The sequence below is a fragment of the Pristiophorus japonicus genome, chromosome 3 (assembly GCF_044704955.1).
Source record: "Pristiophorus japonicus isolate sPriJap1 chromosome 3, sPriJap1.hap1, whole genome shotgun sequence".
In the NCBI taxonomy this organism is placed as follows: domain Eukaryota; kingdom Metazoa; phylum Chordata; class Chondrichthyes; family Pristiophoridae; genus Pristiophorus; species Pristiophorus japonicus.
This window is the reverse complement of record NC_091979.1, coordinates 209,244,158-209,265,552: the sequence shown is the minus strand read 5'-3', so window position 1 is coordinate 209,265,552 and position 21,395 is coordinate 209,244,158. Positions and strand designations below refer to the sequence as shown.

Here is a 21,395-nt window from a genome sequence, read left to right as displayed (position 1 = left end):
AGTTAATTCAGAGACTAGGGTCCTGAACTTAAGGAAAGGTAACTTCGATGGTATGAGACATGAATTGGCTAGAATAGAATGATACGGTGGATAGGCAATGGCAGACATTTAAAGATCACATGGATGAACTTCCCTGTCTGGAGTAAAAATAAGACGGGGAAGGTGGCTCAACTTTGGCTAACTAGGGAAATTAGGGATAGTGTTAAATCCAAGGAAGAGGCATATAAATTGGACAGAAAAAGCAGCAAACCCGAGGACTGGGAGAAATTTAGAATTCAGCAGAGGAGGACAAAGGGTTTAATTAGGAGGGGGAAAATAGAGTATGAGAGGAAGCTTGCTGGGAACATAAAAACCGACTTCAAAAGCTTCTATAGATATGTGAAGAGAAAAAGATTAGTGAAGACAAACGTAGGTCCCTTGCAGTCAGAATCAGGTGAATTTATAATGGGGAGCAAAGAAATAGCAGAACAATTTAACAAATACTTTGGTTCTGTCTTCACGAAGGAAACCACAAATAACCTTCCGGAAATACTATGGGACCGAGGGTCTAGCAAGAAGGAGGAACTGAAGGAAATCTTTATTAGTCAGGAAATTGTGTTTGGGAAATTGATGGGATTGAAGGCTGATAAATCCCCAGGGCCTGATAGTCTGTATCCCAGAGTATTTAGGAAGTGGCCCTAGAAATAGTAGATGCATTGGTGTTCATTTTCCAACAGTCTATCAACCTAGATCAGTTCCTATGGACTGGAAGGTAGCTAATGTAACACCACTTTTTAAAAAAGAAGAGAGTAAAAACGGGGAATTATAGACCGGTTAGCCTGACATTGGTAGTGGGGAAAATGTTGGAATCCATTATTCAAGATGAAATAGCAGCTCATTTGGAAAGTAGTGACATGATTGGTTCAAGTCAGAATGGATTAATGAAAGGGAAATCATGCTTGACAAATCTAGAATTTTTTGAGGATGTAACTAGTAGAGTGGACAAGGGAGAACCAGTGGATTTGGTGTATTTGGACTTTCAAAATGCTTTTGACAAGTTCCCACACAAGAGATTAGTGTGGAAAATTAAAGCACATGGTATTGGGGATAATATATTGACGTGGATAGAGAACTGGTTGGCAGACAGGAAGCAGAGAGTCGGGATAAACGGATCCTATACAGAATGGCAGGCAGTGACTAGTGGGGTGCCTCAGGGTTCAGTGCTGGAACCCCAGCTATTTACAATATACATCAATGATTTAGATGAAGGAATTGAGTGCAATATCTCCAAGTTTGCAGATAACACTAAGCTGGGTGGCGGTGTGAGCTGTGAGGACGATGCTAAGAGGCTGCTGGATGACTTGGACAGGTTAAGTGAGTGGGCAAATGCATAGCAGATGCAATATAATGTGAGGTTAGAAGGCAGTATATTATCTGAATGGCGACAGATTAAGAAAAGGGGAGGTGCAACAAGACCTGGGTGTCATGGTACATCAGTCATTGAAAGTTGGCATGCAGGTACAGCAGGCAGTGAAGAAGGCAAATGGCATGTTGTCCTTCATAGCTAGGGGATTTGAGTATCGGAGCAGGGAGGTCTTACTGCAGCTGTACAGGGCCTTGGTGAGGCCTCACCTGGACTATTGTATTCAATTTTGGTCTCCTAATCTGAGGAAGGACGTTCTTGCTATTGAGGAAGTGCAGTTAAGATTCACCAGACTGATTCCCAGGATGGCAGGACTGACATATGAGGAGAGACTGGATCAAATGGGCCTGTATTCACTGGAGTTTAGAAGAATGAGAGGGAATCTCATAGAAAAAAATAAAATTCTGACGGGACTGGACAGGTTAGAGGCAGGAAGAATGTTCCCGTTACTGGGGAAGTCCACAACCAGGTGTCACAGTCTAAGGATAAGGGGTAATCCATTTAGGACCGAGATGAGGTGAAACTTCTTCACTCAGAGAGTTGTTAACCTGTGGAATTCTCTACCACAGAAAGTTGTTGAGGCCAGTTCGTTAGATATATTCAAGAGGGAGTTAGATATGGCCCTTACGGCTAAATGGATCAAAAGGTATGGAGTGAAAGCAGGAAAGGGGTACTGAGGTGAATGATCAGCCATGATCTTATTGAATGGTGGTGCAGGCTCAAAGGGCTGAATGGCCTACTCCTGCACCTATTTTCTATGTTTCTATTTTTCTATATTTCTATGTCAGTCTCAGGATAGAGGGTCGGCCATTTAGGACTGGGATGAGGAGAAATTTCTTCCCTCAGAGGGTTGTGAATCTTTGGAATTCTCTACCTCAGCGGGCTGTGGATACGCAGTCATTGAATATATTCAAGACAGAGATTGATAGATTTTTGGACATTAAGGGAATCAAGGGGTATGGTGATAGTGGAGAAGGCAAGTGGAGTTGAGGTAGAAGATCAGCCATAATCTAATTGAACGGTGGATCAGGCTCGAGGTGCCAAATAGCCTACTCCTGCTCCTATTTCTTATGTTCTTATTCTCCCCGCACAAATATGCGGATTAATTAGTCGACTAGTCTCCACGATTTGTTGCCACCACACAACAAGCTGCGCAGCCATTCTTTCTGTCGTTCTTCTGTCCACATTGCCTCATAACCAATATGCTATTGGGGAGCATATGTAATACTATGATATACTGCAATAATATGTCATATATATGTAATGATATATACTATATATGATGTCTTTAAGTTCACATCCTATTGGCAGATGTCACTTATTATTGAAACTTTAATTGATACAGCAGTGTAACAGGCTACCGACGAATGGAACCACTTTCCCATTTCCCTCACATAGTGTTTGGCTGAAAAGAATGCAGTAATGATCTGCAAAGCATTTACTCTTTAATGATAGAAAATTTGATGAAGCTAAAATTATAGCTGGATAGTTACTGTAAATGGTGTCTGATTACAATGAAGATGCACTGCCCAGATGTAATGCGATTGAGACAAGCTGAAGCACAGTGGTGTTTTTTTCTCTCTCTCTCTGTTGTAGTGTAAATTCAGCTGGCATCTTTGAATAGATTTCACATTAAAGATGTTGTTGTGTTTAGCTTAATTACACCTTCACCAAACTAACTGTGAAAACTGCATCATCCGATTATATTCATTAGCAATGCATTATTCACAGTTAGGAGCTTCTCCTACAATGATGTGACTGGTGCCTTGCGTGTGGTTAGGCTCCATTTTCTAGCACGGCGCTTTAATCATTTTCAAATAGGAGGTAAATGAACCTCCAGCTAAGTACTCCAACTTCATTTGAAACACCTCATTCCATTGTTTCATTGACACCGCTGGTACAATCAATAACTGTCACTTCCCTTGTTTCCATTACTGTACTTGCAAAATTAATCAGGAGCTACATGCCATTGACTTACGTCCATGAATTCTACATTCGCCTTGGGACCTGTTCTCTCACGTAGGATCTTAATGGCTACAGGAATCTTCACCGTCTCCCCCTCTGGGACCCAGATGCCCTGATGAAGATGGAAAACATCATCTCAGAGAAATGCTTCGTACAAACAAACTATTTCCGTCACAAATGGCTCTAGCTGGGGGAGTTTTTCCTCAGCTGTCAAAAGTTAACATCAACAACAACAAAGAAAATCTATGAGGAGAATAGATTGAGATGGATCAGCCTGCATTAAGAGGAATTGAACATGTGTGCAATTCTTAGGCCTTAAATCATAATTTTCGAAGGCAGCTGATGAGACGAAAGGAATTGCAAAGTCTCGAGAAACTGCTATCGTTAATAGATAGGAGTTAGCGCTCTGGGTTACTACGGCAGAGCATGACAATAGTACTCACTTTGTAGACAGTCCCAAAGGCACCGGAACCTAGAATCTTGACGCGCTTCAGTTCAGTCTCCTTGAGGATCCTAAGCTGTGCCTGATTAGGTGCGGCACCACTGGGGGTTAGTGGCTCCACCAGCTGAAAGCAAAAGGCAAAGGCAAATAGAGATTGCTTGAGGGAATAAGTGGTACATTCGACAATGCTGCCCTCTGGGACACTTGTCCCACTCAGACTAATGTGAGGTAACTTTGATGGCTGCCACACGTTCTAAATGATAGGAGACAGTGGTGAAAGTGACAACATTGTCCATTCTGAAACTGATCACTGGGACACTGTAGGTACAACTCTACATTACAATGACAACAACATGTAGTGCCTTTAACATAGAAAAGCCCCTCAGGGAGCTTCAGAGTCATATGGAGAAAACGGATGCAGAGCCAAAGAAGGAAACATTAGGAGGGTGGCCAAAGGCTTGGTTTTAAGGAGGTTCTAAAAGGAGTAGATGGAGCTGTAGAAGCAGAGAGGGAGGGAATTGCAGAGCGGGGGGCAGGGGGAACCTAAGCAGCTGAAGATATGGCCATCAATGATGGGGAGAAGGGAAGGCGAATGCAGAGAGTATTGGAGGAGACTTATAGCATTGGATGGGTTATAGAGATAGGGAGGGGAGATTTGGGATAAATAGAAAATCCTAACTGGTCTGGATTCAGCCCTCTTTGACAACACATGAATACTAAATAACAAGGCACTGTAGTCCGAGCACTGTCAATGAGTGTGTCACATTACAAACTACCTTAATCAGTACCTCTTCTAAATAGACTCAGCCTACTGCGCACAACACTACCTTCCTCACTAGTGAAGCCATGATGGGTCGTTACAGCCTGACTGGGTTGATTGAGACAATGAGTTGTAATCAATTCCTTGTTGGCTTATATTGAAGTGCTAGCAATCTGGGATAGGACTGGACTGAGAGCATGTGGTTCTTTGGTGACATTGTGTAAGTTTGACACTGCGATGCGGATGATAAGGGCTTTCTGTTTGCTTTCAATTCTCTTGTCCTACATCATCAAGCTATTGTTGATCGAGGGTGACCCAGGGATGGGAGGCATGCATGACCCAAGCAACGAGTCAGGAAGGAACATTACTGTTTCTTAATTATTTGATAGACACTTAGCCGATTATGAATGACCTATTTTAAAATCAAAGCTTTCAGCTGCAAGGATCTGCACTTTGACTCCTAATTGATCAGAATGTCCATTGCATAAGGTGTCACAAACCCAGGTTCTGCAAAGTTGACCCACAGAGCCTTGGATTGGTGGCTGAGCGTGATGGGGTGAAAGGACAAGGTGGTGCGTGAGAAACTAAGGTGAATTTTCCAACTGTTAAAACTGACCAAAAGTTTCCCATTTTCCAGAGAAAAATTTATTTCAATATTTTTTGGGGATTTCTTTTTAGAATAAAGTATTTTGAAAATTTATACAGTTTCCTCTTTTAAATCAAAAATGGGTTCAGCAAAATAAATCCTTTCAGTCCATTTTACCTCCGTTTCCAAAAACCGTCGCATTGCCCGTTTCTTCCTGATGCTCTTCCTCCTCACGTACACGGCAAACACCAGGGCCAGAATGACCACGATAAAGAGCCCACCGATCACGCCAGCGGCAATCAGAGGAGTCCTGGCAATTGAAATGACAGAAAGGGGAAAGGGGGACAGCAAGGGTCAACAGGGGCAATAATGGTGACAGCAAAATATGTTTGGAATTTTCACTCAAAAAAAACTGAAAGCTCATTCACTCACCCTCAAGCAATCACACCAGGCTGAATACAGAGTACAAACTACAATAACCCATTGGAATCAGAAGGAAATGCCCTAAGGGAATCTATGATCTATTTTGTATGCAAAGCCCATTGGGTGTTGTTAGAATTCCCAGCATGGAATCCCACATGGGATGCAACAATTATCTTGTTAAAAGGCTTTGACCGTTTTTTAAAAATCGAGTAAATGCCTGCTGATGCGTTCCAATGACATTTATTTATTTTGAAAGGTACTTTAATTGTTAATCTTTGATCACAGTTTTTCTTCTTGGCTGAATGCTTTTGTTTCTTCAAAAGAAAAACACATGCATAGATAATTAGTACAAAAGTCAGTGAAACCTTGATTTCCAGGGTGTGTGTTAGTGTTTCTGCACTTGGGACTGGAGGGGAGAGGTTAGATTTTAGATAAGACTTAAAATCCATTTCTGCAATTATGACTGAACAGGGCTTTTAAGGATTGTCAAAGGAAGGAAAAGAGAAAGCAGCACTGAGCATATTTCTACCTTGACAAATGAACACTAATTATAATGAATGCTTGAACTCTTTCTGAAGGGTCTTCCTTCGATCTAAGAAGCCCCTTGAGAAATCTGAGTTAGGCAGATGAGGCAGGGCTGGTGTGAAATGGGGCTGTGAAGGAATGCACTACCTCCAGTCATGCAAATCCCACTCGCGCACAAAGTCAAGCTCATCAGATTCTGTTTTTAATTAGAAATATCCATCATTGTAATCTGATTTTATTACCAGAGGGTGCAAAAAGGAAAGAATCCAAACTCAGACAACAGGCAAAGCAAGCAGCAATCAACGGCACGCACTGCAAATAGTGCGTCGACACTTCACAAAGTGAAGTTTAAAAAACTAGATTGGAAACCAAAGCCGAATTAATATTTGGCTTCACAATTAAAACTACTTTAATTTAGAACTTGGGAGTAAATGGCCTTTCAGTCCTGAACTTTTCCTTTGCAATGCATTCGCACAGGAATGTGACGAAAAGAGAAGCATTTCCAATTTCTTCCCGTGCAGATGCAGAAAGTAGCAGGAAGATGAGACCCGAAGAAGATTGCTGTGTTTCTAGTAAAGCAGAGGGTGAGTAGGCTGTGAGATGCTGAGGGAACAGGTAAGGATGACAGTCAGGGGATGATGCAGCATCATAGATAGGCAATTTTCAAAATCTTACTATGCTAACCAGCATTGTACCATATTGACAAGCAATAAATACTAGAATTTTTATACATTATTCCCTACATTTGGCTGGTTTAGATTAAACTTTTTATAGTTTTTAAATATATTTTCCTCCCTTTACTGGATTGGGCAGGCGAGAGCAGTTGATATATCTAGCAGGGACCAACTAAGTGAAATAGGTGTGTCTGGGAGGGGAGCTCATTAATAGACTTGCTTTGGGGAGTCAGGAGGTGAGACACTCGCTGCATAATACCTAGCCTCTGACCTGATCTTATTGTCACAGTATTTATGTGGCTCGTCCAGTTAAGTTTCTGGTCAATGGTGACCCCCAGGATGTTGATGCTGGGGGGCTTGATGATGGTAATGCCATTGAATATCAAGAGGAGGTCATTAGACTTTCTCTTGTTGGAGATGGTCATTGCCTGGCACTTGTGTTGCGTGAATATTACTTGTCATTTATCAGCCCAAGCCTGAATGTTGTTCAGGTCTTGCTGCATGTGGGCACAGACTGCTTCATTATCTAAGAAGTTGCATTAATAGACTGGTCTGTCTGAGGGGAGGCTCATTAATGGACTGGTCTGTCTGGGGGAAGCTCATTAATGGACTGGACTGTCTGGGGGAGGCTCATTAATGGACTGGTCTGTCTGAAGGGAGGCTCTTTTTTATGTTCTTTCATGGGATTGGGCCTCGCTGGCATTGCCAGCATTTATTGCCCATCCCTAATTGCCCTTGAGAAATTAATGGTGAGCCGCCTTCTTGAACCACTGTAGTCTATGTGGTGAAGGTAATCCCACAGTGCTGTTGGGGAAGGGGTTCCAGAATTTTGGCCCAGGGACGCAATATATTTCCAAGTGAGGATAGTGTGTGACCTTGGAGGGGAACTTGGAGTTGATGGTGTTCCCACGCGCCTGCTGCCCTTGTCCTGCTAGGTGGTGCAGGGCGTGGGTATGGGAAGTGCTGTCAAAAAAGCCTTGGCGAGTTGCTGCAGTACATCTTGTAGATGGTACACAGTGCAGCCATAGTATGCTGGTGATGGAGGAAGTGTTGGTGGTAGATGGAGTGCCAATCAAGTGGGTTACTTTATCTTGGATGCTGTCGAGCTTCTTGAGTGTTGTTGGAGCTGCATTCATCCAGGCAAGTGGAGAGCATTCCATCACACTCCTGACTTGTAGATGGTGGAAAGACTTTGGGGAGTCAGGAGGTGAGACACTCACCTCATAATATCCAGCCTCTGACCTGCTCGTGTTGCCACAGTATTTATGAGGCTGGACCAGTTAAGTTTCTGGTCAATGGTGACTTTCAGGATGTTGATGGTGGGGTCTCGTTGATAGTAATGCCATTGAATGTCAAGGGACAGTGGTTAGACTTTCTCTTGTTGGAGATGGGCAATGCCTGGCACTTGTGTGGCATGAATGTTACTTGCCATCTATCAGCCCAGCCTGAATGTCATCCTGGTCTTGTTGCATACAGGCATGGACTGCTTCATTACCTGAGGAGTTGCATTAATGGACTGGTCTATTTGCGGGGAGGCTCATTAATGGATTGCCCTTGAGGAGTCTCAATTGCAATGACATATCTAGAAGGTGCTTCCCTATTGGACTGACCCGTTGAGCGGGAAATTCAATCAGAAGACTCGATAATGGTGTTGCCTAGGCAACTTGTTCCTAACAGTTTGGATTCTTCAATAGAATGCCTGTTGCCGTAGATTTTGCAGCAACAGTAAGTGACAGTGCACATTACCATGTCATATTTCCTGGCACATAGCTGCAATTACTGTGACAAATATTTGATGTTTTAATGAACCTCCACTTAAGAGGTTTACGATTAATCTGGTAAGCTGTGCGCAATTCCATGTCTGTCACAAAGACACACTTGTTACCAGTTTACTGTTTGGATAATTATGAATCTCTTTTGAATTCCCCTCTCCTCTCCTGGAGTGACTGGAGTTCAGTTCTGCAAATGTCTGTCTCCCTTCGAGACCTTGTCCAGGTAGGCACTGTTTACAAGTGAGGGTCGACAGTGAGGGGAGATGGCGAGAGGGAGCCGCATCCAAATGTCCACACATATACAAGGTCACTGGATAGCAAACAGAAGTAGGAATAGGGTTGCTATTCCTCCAGGATTGCCCTGGAGTCTCCTGGAATTAAAGATTATTCTCCAGGACATAGCTGCGAGCAATTTAAGGGGAAATCCTTATTCGGCGGGAAATTGATGGGATTGAAGGTCGATAAATCCACGGGGCCTGATAGTCTGCATCCTAGAGTACTTAAGGAAGTGGCCCTAGAAACAGTGCATGCATTGGTGATCATTTTCCAACAGTCTATCGACTCTGGATCAGTTCCTATGGACTGGAGGGTAGCTAATGTAACACCACTTTTTAAAAAGGAAGGGAGAGAGAAAACAGGTAATTATAGACATCAGCCTGACATCAGCAGTGGGGAAAATGTTGCAATCAATTATTAAAGATGAAATAGCAGCACATTTGGAAAGCAGTGATGGATTATATGAAAGAGAAATCCTGCTTGACAAATCTTCTTGAATTTTTTGAGGATGTAACTGGTAGAATGAACAAGGGAGAACCAGTGGAAGTGGTGTATTTGGACTTTCAAAAGGCTTTTGACAAGGTCCCACACAAGAGATTGGTGTGCAAAATTAAAGTACATGGTATTGGGGGTAATGTATTGTTGTGGATAGAGAACTGGTTGGCAGACAGGAAGCAGAGTCGGGATAAACGGGTCCTTTTCAGAATGGCAGGCAGTGACTAGTGGGGTGCCGCAGGGCTCAATGCTGGGACCCCAGCTCTTTACAATATACATTAATGATTTGGATGAGGGAATTGAGTGTAATATCTCCAAGTTTGCAGATGACACTCAGCTGGGTGGCGGTGTGAGCTGTGAGGAGGACGCGAAAAGGCTGCAGGGTGACTTGGACAGGTTAGGTGAGTGGGCAAACGTGTGGCAGATGCAGTATAATGTGGATAAATGTGAGGTTATCCACTTTGGTGGCAAAAACACAAAGGCAAAATATTATCTGAATGGTGGCAGATTAGGAAAAGGGGCGGTGCAACAAGACCTGGTTGTCATGGTACATCAATCACTGAAAGTTGGCATGCAGGTACAGCAGGCGGTGAAGAAGGCAAATGGTATGTTGGCCTTCATAGCTAGGGGATTTGAGTATAGCAGTAGGGAGGTCTTACTGCAGTTGTACAGGGCCTTGGTGAGGCCTCATCTGGAATATTGTGTTCAGTTTTGGTCTCCTAATCTGAGGAAGGACATTCTTGTTATTGAGGGAGTGCAGCGAAGGTTCACCAGACTGATTCCCGGCATGGCATGAATGACATATGAGGAGAGACTGGATCGACTGTATTCACTGGAGTTTAGAAGGATGAGGGGGGATTTCATAGAAACATATAAAATTCTGACTGGACTGGACAGGTTAGATGCAGGAAGAATGTTCCCGATGTTGGCGAAGTCCAGAACCAGGGGACATAGTCTAAGGATAAGGGGTAGGCCGTTTAGGACTGAGATGAGGAGAAACTTCTTCACTCAGAGAGTTGTTTACCTGTGGAGTTCCCTACCGCAGAGAGTTGTTGGTGCCAGATCATTGTATATTTTCAAGAGGGAGTTAGATATGGCCCTTACGGCTAAAGGAATCAAGGGGTGTAGAGAGAAAGCAGGAAAGGGGTACTGAGGTGAATGATTAGCCTTGATCTTATTGAATGGTGGTGCAGGCTCGAAGGGCCGAATGGCCTACTCCTGCACCAATTTTCTATGTTTCTTTGTTTCTATAAATCATAGGAGAATTAAACAAATTGTGTTTTTTTCATGTTCTTTAAACTCTTTTTTTATTAGTTATAAAAATATTGGACATAGGAAAAAAGGCTCTTTGACTGACAGTGAAGAATCATCCAATCGGGTAATGAAGAGTCTGTTCGCTTTCCAATTGGATGTTACTGCAAGGATGGGCATGTCGGGCGACCAATGACAGGAGCTTGAGAGCGGGGTGGTTGTCGGTGATGAAACTTCCAGGAATACGATCAATCAGAATCGGTGCCACTATAACTCAGAGTGAGGCATTTATTTGAATATTGCAACAGCTGTGGTGGTGGGGTGGGCCGAACCATACACAGGACTTGACGCAGAAACTGATTTAGAGAGTCATTGACACAGGGTTTGCCCTCAACAAGTGAATATTTGTCAGTTCTCCATTAACTTCTGCAATTGGAAGCACCTCACAGCACTGGAATCCTCCCCTTCAGCTGGGAAGGTGAGGACAAGTCTGCCTGTACCAAGCTGTCTCTGCATGAGAAAAAGAGATTGACATTTATGGAACAACTCAGCCAACTTATCGCTTCTCAAATTACTTCACTTACAATGAGTTACTTCTGATGAAAAAGATTGTTGTTATGTAGGCAAACACAATAGTCAATCATAGAATCATACAGCACTGAAGGAGGCCATTCAGCCCATCGTGCCTGTGCCGGCTCTTTGAAAGAGCTATGTAATTGCTCCCACTCGCCTGCTCTTTCCCCACAGCACTGAAAATGTTTCCTTTTCAAGTCTATATCCAATTCCCTTTTGAATGTTATTACTGAATCAGCTTCCACCATCCTTCCAGGCATTCCAGATCACAACTCACTGCGTTAAAAGAAATTCTCCTTCTTTCCGCTCTGTTTCTTTTGCCAATTATTTTAAATCTGTGTCCTCTGGTTATTGAGCCTCCTGCCACTGGAAAGTTTCTCCTTATTTAATCTATCAAAACCATTCATAATTAACAGCAACTGAAGTTGGCTGTGGCAAAGTTCACAATTGAGATTTTGCATTTGTGGGAGCAGTAAAGAGGGGAAAGTCATGTAGACAGTAAAGGGAGGACTGATCAAAATCTTTACATATACAAATGGTCAGCGTTAAAATAAAAAACATTTTGAATAATAGGTGGCAATGAGTTGTGTGGTAATAACTAGAGCACATCTGATGGTTTTAAAGCAGAACAATAAAACTTGAGCAAGAGAGAAGCCCAACAATGAATTATTTCCTTGTAACGCATTGTCAGCATTTTTGCTTTAAAAAATATGTTTATATTAAGATTAATTTTTTTAGTGTTCTTACCATGTTGAGCAGAGTAGAGACAGCATTAAGCAGCTGCAAATTTATTAAAACTGATTGTGATGTATGAGCTGAAGGTGCACCGGGTCATGTGACAGCTCCGATTGGGGGAGGGGGTTGGGAGGGGAATCAGCATTGGAAAATAAAACACACACTTTTTAAACAATGCACATAAAGATCTCCTCAGCATCAGTGAAGGACATCCCAGGATGCACATTAACAAGATAAGAATTGGGACTTTATACCTCTCCAAATATATTCACCATGAGGAAAGCTGTTAAGCTGAATTAGAATCTATTGTCTTTGTCAGGATTGCATCAGTGTCAGAGAAATCCTATCTTCAGCAGAGTTGAGAGTGTGCACAGCAATCACTCATATCTGCTCTCCGTTTATCACCATAGGACTGTTGACCCAGTGCATATTAAGGCAGTCTTGAATCTGTCTCAGATGCTTTAATTCCCTTGCAATGACACAAGTGTTAATTCAATCGTGGAATTTGCATGGTACAGGAAAGGAAAAGGTCAGAAAGCTGGGCGAGGTACTGGAGAGCAGCGCAGGTAATTACAGCAAACTGTCATTGCCAAGAATCTCACTCATTTTCCCCAGCAGAAATGTCACCCGGTAAATATCAGATCCCTGTTTTCATTTAACCAGACGCATGTAAGCAACTCTCAAAGTTGAGGCCAAGAGCCAAGGCTCTAGCAGTTAACCCCGGGCAATTAGTGAAACACTTCAGATTCTATTAGTGCAGCATTCCAGATTGATAAAGAAATGCTCGCATAGTAAAAATAGAGCAAGCAGACAGAGACCCACCAGTCCATCCCATTGATTACACCTCATCAAAATCTCATTCTTGTGACAGGGTGATTAGTAGGTTAATATAATGATTTAAAAGGAATCATCACCGAAAGGCTTTAATTTCCATTATTTATTCATCACCATTTAATAATCCTATGAGACACAAAACAGGGGTTGGGGAGGAAATGAGATGAGAATATGGTGGATGTTACCTAGCATGTTGTGGGAAGCTGGAATGAACCATCCAGCAGCGCAGTCATGGAGATTCGGGCCTGTACACCTGGGTACAATCACAGCACAATACCATCCCCCTTTCAGCAAACATTCGTACAGCACAGCATGCAGCAGACAGCGCACAATAGTACCTATCCATCATCTCGATGCAGTCCTGAATACGTGGGCCTGTGCACCTGCAGCACAGCAAGGTTGAAGTCCATTATTCGGGGGGGGGGGGGGGGGGGGAAGGAACAAAAAAACCGTCATGTTAACAGAGTAATTACAACCTTTGCAATGTTACAGTAACAATCACAATAGTTAAATGACAGCCTTGGATCACATGGCACTTCACCTTCATGGGAATCTGCCAGTGAATTGGAAACACCCCCCCATCACTTCCAACCCTTGCAAGTCGAACAAAAATGACAGACTTAACTAAAGCTTTTTTGACAGCGTACCAAAGAAGCGACAATGACAATGTGATCTGTATGGAATGAACTGGTGATTAGGAACAATGAATTGAATGGTTACCAGCACTGTGCTACAAAACAGTCCCTAACAACTGTCTTTACTCAAACACAGATAGAGTATGGCATGCAATAACCCTCTCTGGGAGCTCCAGCTGGATTTATTGTATGGACTAAATATTTGTACTGCACTTTTTATGACAGACAGGTGACAAACCCCGCCCCCTGTCAAGCTCTGCCCCTCCTCCCGGCCGAATCATTCCATGCATGTGGTGCCGAGCAGCAGGACCTGAGGCTTTGACTCTCTTCCCCCCCGGCCGGCCTGCACCCGATGGTGACGGGGGGGGGGGCGGTGGGCACGATGGCGGCGGGAAGGGGCCGATGGTGGTGGGGGGGGTGTGATGGTGGTGGAAGGTGGGAGCGATTGTGGTGGGGGGGTGATGGTGGCGGGGGGGCATGATGGCAAGAGAGAGAACGAGAGAGAGAGAGGCTGGGGGAGAGAGAGAGAGAGGCTGGGGGGGGGAGAAAGAGAGAGATGCTAGGGGGGGAAGAGAGAGAGATGCTGAGAGAGAGAGAGAGAGAGAGAGAGAGAGAGATATACACGGGTGGGGGCGGTCAGTGGGGAGAGAGGGAACTCGGGGAAGATGGATCACGTTCTTCCAACCCCCTAAAGGGACATCGTTGGAGTGGATGATATCCATAAGTCATGACACTGTCACTATTCACTTCATACCCAATAAACCTGTTAATAATCCGTACACAATGCCCCATCTATGGTGGGGGGGAGGGGCGGGATGTACTTGGACTGGGGTAAGGCACTTCATTTGTGGGAGGCATGCACTTGAGTGGGGTAAGACAATTTGACTGGGAAAGGGATGTACTTGGACAGGGGTAAAGCACTTTGACTGGCCCTTGCTGTCTTCTGGGGAGCTCTGTCCTCTGTCGCATCAGTAAGTCAAGGTGGATCGAGTTACAATTTGCAAAGTCAGTGAGACCTTGGGATGGGCGGTTCCAGTTATACATTCCTGTGAAATTTCAGGGTGTGGCTTATCCTCCAAGGGAACCAATCAGAAACAAAGGGGATCAATCAGAAACAAAGGGGAGAGCACGGCGGCCATTTTGGCAGTACAAATAAACATGTATTTTATTGTACAGAGTACAGATTGAAGAAAATACCAAAGATGTATCAGGATTTAGACATCACTAAATTGCTCGAGGTTGTCTCGCCAGCTTTTTATGACTAAACCCTTAATGTATTATTATCTGTAACATATTGCACAATATTCCTTATTTCAATATTTAATAAACTGCAGGACGTCAATATGTTTCACCTCATTGGCCTGTATCCCATTTCGGCCCCACTCAGTGGCTCTGAACCCAACACAAACCCTTGCAGTCAGAGTGGGAGCATTTCAGTTATTGCACTCTGCATTGAGACTGGGAATGTTTGGGTTATAGTCTGTTTTTAATTCATTTTGGGATGTGGGTATCGCTGGTAAGGCCAGCATTTATGGCCCATCCTAATTGTCCTTGAGAAGGTGGTGGTGAGCCGCCTTCTTGAACCGCTGCAGTCCGTGTGCTGAAGGTACTCCCACAGTGCTGTTTGGGAGGGAGTTCCAGGATTTTAACCCAGCAACAATGAAGGAACAATGATACATACGTGTAGCGGAATTTGGAGGTGATGGTGTTCCTATGCACCTGCTGCTCTTGTCCTTCTAGGTGGCAGAGGTTGTGGGTTTGGGAGGTGCTGTCGAAGAGGCCTTGGCGAGCTGCTGTAGATAAGGTGCCGATCGAGCGGGCTGCTTTGTACTGGATGGTGTTGAGGTCTTGAATGTTGTTGGAGCTGCACACATCCAGGCAAGTAGAGAGTGTTCCATCACACTCTTGACTTTTGCCATGGAGGTGGTGGAGAGGCTTTGAGGAGTCAGGAGGTGAGTCAGTTGTTGCAGAATACCCAGCCTCTGACCTGCTCTTGCAGCCACATTATTTATGTGACTGATACAGTTAAGTTTCAGGCTAATAATGACCCCCAGGACATTGATGGTGGGATTCAATGACAGTAATCCCACTGAATGTCAAGGGGAGGTGGTTAGATTCTCTTGTTGGAGATGGACATTGCCTGGCACCAGTGTGGCGTGAATGTTACTTGCAAATTTTCAGCCCATGCCTGGATATTCTCCAGATCTTGCTGCATGCAGGCATGGACTGCTTCATTGGCCCTAAAATTGCGGCCTATCCAGGTGCATACGATGTGTGCATGTGCCCGAAGAGGCCCTGCAGGTTCCGGGTTTAGGTGCGAGAAGCACATACGCCTGACCCCGACACTTGCGATCTGTCAACATGTCTTTTGACAGATCGCACGCATCCCGGGAGAAGGGCCTTTGCGGGTAGAGATTTGGACTATTTGCCCAGTGAGTATCCTGCCAACTCTCATGCCTGGTAAAAGCAGGCGTAAGGCCTTCTTTTACCAACGTAAGAGTTTTAATACACACAAAAAAATATTATTACTTATTTTTATAGTAAAAACCCTGTCTATGAAGGTAAGTTTATTTTTAAATCAGTTAGGCTAACATCTGTCATTGGGAAAATGCTGGGGTCCATTATTAAGGAAGCAGTAGCAGGACATTTGGAAAAGCGTAATTCAGTCAAGCAGAGTCAGCATTGTTTTATGAAATGGAAATCACGTTTGACAAATTTTCTGGAGTTATTTGGGGATGTAACGAACAGGATGGATAAGGGAGAACCAGTGGATGTGGTGTATTTGGATTTCCAGAAGGCATTCGATAAGGTGCTACATAAAAGGTTACTGCACAAAGGGGTTGGTGGTAATATATTAGCATCGACAGAGCAGAGAGTCATGATAAGCGGGTCCTTTTCTGGTTGGCAAACACTAACTAGTGGGGTGCTACAGGGATTGGTGCTGGGGCCTCAACTATTTACAATCTATATTAATGACTTGGATGAAGGGACAGAGTATAATGTAGCCAAGTTTGCTGATGATATGAAGCTGGGTGGGAAAGCAAGTTGTGAGGAGGACACAAAACATCTGCAAAGGGATATAGACAGGCTAAGTGAGTGGGCAAAAATTTGGCAGATGGAGTATAAAAGCAGAGAAGTGCTGCTACAACTGTACAGGGTATTGATGAGGCCATACCTAGAGTACTGCATACAGTTTTGATATCCTTATTTAAGAAAAGATATACTTGCATTGGAGGCAGTTTAGAGGTAGTTCACTAGTTTGATTCTGGAGAAGAGGGGGTTGACTTATGAAGATAGGTTGAGTAGGTTGGGCCTATACTCATTGGAGTTCAGAAGAATGAGAGGTGATCTTATCGAAACATATAAAATAATGAGGGGGCTCGACAAGGTAGATGCAAAGAGGATATTTCCATTAATAGGGAAATCTAGAACTAGGAGGCATAGTTTCAGAATAAGGGGTTGCCCATTTAAAACTGAGATGAGGAGGAATTTCTTCTCTGAGGGTTGTAAATCTATGGAATTCTCTGCCCCAGAGAGCTGTGGAGGCTGCGTCATTGAATATATTTAAGATGGAGATAGACAGATTTTGAAGGATAAGTGAATAAAGGGTTATGGGGAGCGGGCAGGGATGTGGAACTGAGTCCATGATCAGATCAGCCATGATCTTATTAAATGGTGGAGCAGGCTCGAGGGCCCAAATGGCCTACTCCTGCTCCGATTTCTTATGCGCTTATGTTTTTAAAATACTGTTAAAACATTTTTTTTAAATTTCAAAATAATAACTTCTCAAAAACATTTAATTTAATGCAATTTCTATTAATTTTAAAAAAGTGAAGTGTTGTATAAAATTTAAGTCTGTTTTTTTTTGATGGGGTATTCTCATTGATAGTAATGGAAGCTCCGACCACAATTTTTGCCCCATTATCTGAATAATTGAGAATGGAACTGAACAATGTGCAATCATCGGCAAACATCCCCACTTCTGACCTTATGATGAATGGAAGGTAATTGATGAAGTAACTGAAGATGGTTGGGCCTAGGGCACTGCTCTGAGGAACTCCTGCAATGATGTCCTGGGGCTCGGATGATTGATCTCCAACCACTACAACCATCTTCTTTGTGCTAGGTATGACTTCAGCCCATTGACTTCAATTTTACTAGGGCTTCTTGATGCCACACTCGGTCAAATGTTACCTTGATGTCAAGGGCAGTCACTCTCACCTCACCCCTGGATTCAGCTCATTTGTCCATGTTTGGACCAAGGCTGTAATAAGAACATAAGAACATAAGAAATAGGAGCAGGAGTAGGCCATACAGCCCCTCGGGCCTGCTCCGCCATTTAATATGATCATGGCTGATCCGATCATGGACTCAGGTCCACTTCCCTGCCCGCTCCCCATAATCCCTTAATCCCTTAACGGTTAAGAAGCTTTCTATCTCTTTCTCAAATTTATTCAATGTCCCGGCTTCCACAGCTCCCCGAGGCAGCGAATTCCACAGATTTACAACCCTCTGAGAGAAGAAATTCCTCCTCATCTTTCCTCCTCATCTCAGTTTTAAATGGGCGGCCCCTTATTCTAAGATTATGCCACCTAGTTCTAGTCTCCCTAGGAAACATCCTCTCTTCATCCACCTTGTCAAGCCCCTTCATAATCTTATACGTTTCGATCAGCTCTCATTCTTCTGAATTCCAGTGAGTAGAGGCCCAACCTACTCAACCTTTCCTCATAAATTCATCACCGGAATCAACCTAGTGAACCTTCTCTGAACTGCCTCAAAAGCAAGTACCGTATATACTCGCATATCATGCGACTTTTGAAGACCTAAATTGTAACCTAAATTTGGGGAGTCGCATGATACGCGAGATACAAAATTTGCGGGTGTGAAGTGCTGGCCAAGATTAGGCTGTTAAGCAGACCGTATCCACGCTGAATCTCGGCAGGTATCTCCTGGGCTGGATTGCAGCCTCTATTGTCACTTGTACTGTATCTTTGCTGTGGTCTAGAGATCGCCACCCACAACTCCCTCTGAAGTTTGCTGCATTATTAGAGGCTCCATCTATCTCAGCCCATGCTTCTTTTACCCGCAAACACAGTAGAGGCTGTGGCTGAATGACGCTAGTCAAGCCAGCTGGAATGATTGCCATATCGGTGTTCGATTCGCGAACAGCTTTCACAACAGAATCCACTCGATGTTTCATGATTCGGTTGTTAAGGTCTGTATTCGATCGTTGTTATGTGTTAGGGTACTTGTTACGTGTTGGGTACTTGTTAAACTTGTTTGAAAGCCTAGCCTAGTGGCATCTGGTATCTCAAAAAAGTGACTCGCATGATACATGAGATATATGATAAAATCATGTTTTGGGGACGAAAATTTAGGGGTCGCATGATACGTGAGATCGTAGGATACGCGAGTATATACGGTATATCCTTTCGTAAATATGGAAACTAAAACTGTACGCAGTATTCCAGGTGTGGCTTCACCAATACTCTGCAGCAAGACTTCCCTGCTTTTATACTCCATCCCCTTTGCAATAAAGGTGAAGATACCATTGGCCTTCCTGATCACTTGCTGTACCTGCATACTAACCTTTTGAGTTTCATGCACAAGTATCCCCAGGTCCCGCTGTACTGCAGCACTTTGCAATTTTTCTCCATTTAAATAATAACTTGCTCTTTGATTTTTTTCTGTCAAAGTGCATGACCTCACACTTTCCAACATTATACTCCATCTACCAAATTTTTGCCCACTCACTGAGTCTGTCAGTGTCCTTTTGCAGATTTTTTGTGTCCTCCTCACACATTGCTTTTCCTCTCATCTTTTTATCATCAGCAAACTTGGCTACGTTACACTTGGTCCCTTCTTCCAAGTTGTTAATATAGATTGTAAATAGTTGGGGTCCCAGCACTGATCCCTGCGGCATCCCACTAGCTATTGATTGCCAACCCGAGAATGAACCATTTATCCCGACTCTCTGTTTTCTGTTAGTTAGCCAATCCTCTATCCATGCTATTATATTACCCCCAACCCTGTGAACTTTTATCTTGTGCAGTAACCTTTTATATGGCACCTTGTTAAATGCATTCTGGAAGTTCAAATACACCACATCCACTGGTTCCCCTTTATCCACCCTCTTCATTACATCCTCAAAGAATTCCAGCAAATTTCTCCCCTTCATAAATCCATGCTGACTCTGCCTGACCGAATTTTGCTTTTCTAAATGTCCTGCTACTGCTTCTTTACTAATGGACTCCAACATTTTCCCAACCACAGATGTTAGACTAACTGGTCGATAGTTTCCTGCTTTTTGTCTGCCTCCTTTTTTTAAATAGGGGCATTACATTTGCAGTTTTCCAATCTGCTGGGACCTCCCCAGAATCCAGGGAATTTTGGTAAATTACAACCAATCTATCTAGTATCCCTGCCGCTATTTCTCTTAAGACCCAAGGATGCAAGCCATCAGGTCCAGGAATTTTAGCCGCCTTTCGTCTCATTGAGTACCACCTCCTTAGTGATTGTGATTGTGTTAAGTTCCTCCCCCCCCCATAGCCCCTTAACTATCTACTGTTGGGATATTGTTTGTGTCCTCTACCGTAAAGAAATCTGGAGCCGAGCGATCCTTGCAGAACCAAAACTGCGCATCGGTGAGCAGGTTATTGGTGAATAAGCAGCACTTGATAGCACTGTTAATGACACCTTCCATCCATGATTGAGAGTCGACTGTAATTGGCACAATTGGATTTGTTTTGCTTTTGTGGCAGGACATACCTGGGCAATTTTCGACTTTGTCAGGTAGATGTCAGTGCTATAGCTGTACTGAAACAGCTTGGCTAGTAGCACGGTTAGTTCTGGAGTACAAGTCCTCAGCACAACAGCCGGGATGTTGTCGGGGTCCATAACCAATTCCATATTCAATGTGCTCAGCCGTTTATTGATATCACGTGGAGTGAATCGAATTGCATGAAGACTGGCTTCTGTGATGGTGGAGGACTCGGGGGGAGGCGAAGAAGGATCATCCACTCGGCAGTTCTGGCTGAAGCTGGTTGTGAATGCTTCAGGCTTCTCATTTGCATGTGTGTGCTGGGCTCTGCCATCATTGAGGATGGGGATGGTCATGGAGCCTCCTTCTCCCGTTAGTTGTCCAATGGTCCAACAATGAGACTGGGAGTGTTTGGGTTTGGGTCTCTATAATCATTATCATAGGCAGTCCCTCGGAATCGAGGAAGACTTGCTTCCACTCTTAGCATGAGTTCTTAGGTAGCTGTACAGTCCAATACGAGAACTACAGACCCTGTCATAGGTGGGACAGAGAGTCGTCGAGGTGCTCAGAGGGAAGGGGTGGGTGGGATTGGTTTGCCGCACGCTCTTTCCGCTGCCTGCGCATGATTTCTGCATGCTCTCGGCGACGAGACTCGAGGTACTCAGCGCCCTCCCTGATGCACTTCCTCCACTTAGGGTGGTCTTTTACCAGGGACTCCCAGGTGTCAGTGGGGATGTTGCACTTTATCAGGGAGGCTTTGAGGGTGTCCTTGTAACGTTTCCGCTGCCCACCTTTGGCTCGTTTGCCATGAAGGAGTGCCGAGTAGAGCGCTTGCTTTGGGAGTCTCGTGTCTGGCATGCGGACTATGTGACCTGCCCAGCGGAGCTGATCAAGTGTGGTCAGTGCTTCAATGCTGGGGATGTTGGCCTGGTCGAGGAAGCTAACGTTGGTGCGTCTGTCTTCCCAGGGGATTTGTAGGATCTTGCAGAGACATCGTTGGTGGTATTTCTCCAGCGACTTGAGGTGTCTATTGTAAATGGTCCATGTTTCTGAGCCATACAGGAGGGCGGGTATTACTACAGCCCTGTAGACCATGAGCTTGGTGGCAGTTTTGAGGGCCTGGTCTTCAAACTTTTCCTCAGGCGGCCGAAGGCTGCACTGGTGCACTAGAGGCGGTGTTGGATCTCGTTGTCAATGCCTGCTCTTGTTGATAGGAGGCTCCCAAGATATGGGAAGTGGTCCATGATGTCCAGAGCTGCGCCGTGGATCTTGATAACCAGGGGGCAG

General features: G+C 44.2%; 1 protein-coding gene across 1 annotated transcript in view; it reads right to left on the bottom strand.

Annotated features, from left to right (window-relative positions):
- The window catches only part of LOC139255129 (receptor tyrosine-protein kinase erbB-4-like), a 1,872,364-nt gene that overhangs the window by 792,232 nt on the left and 1,058,737 nt on the right, over positions 1-21,395 (bottom strand). Inside the window, exons 16-19 of the mRNA XM_070873872.1 lie at positions 13,052-13,096; positions 5,333-5,465; positions 3,811-3,933; positions 3,381-3,479 (exon numbers count right to left, since the gene is read on the bottom strand). Of these exons, the coding sequence (XP_070729973.1) occupies positions 3,381-3,479; positions 3,811-3,933; positions 5,333-5,465; positions 13,052-13,096 (400 nt within the window). The remainder of the gene's footprint in view (positions 1-3,380; positions 3,480-3,810; positions 3,934-5,332; positions 5,466-13,051; positions 13,097-21,395) is intronic.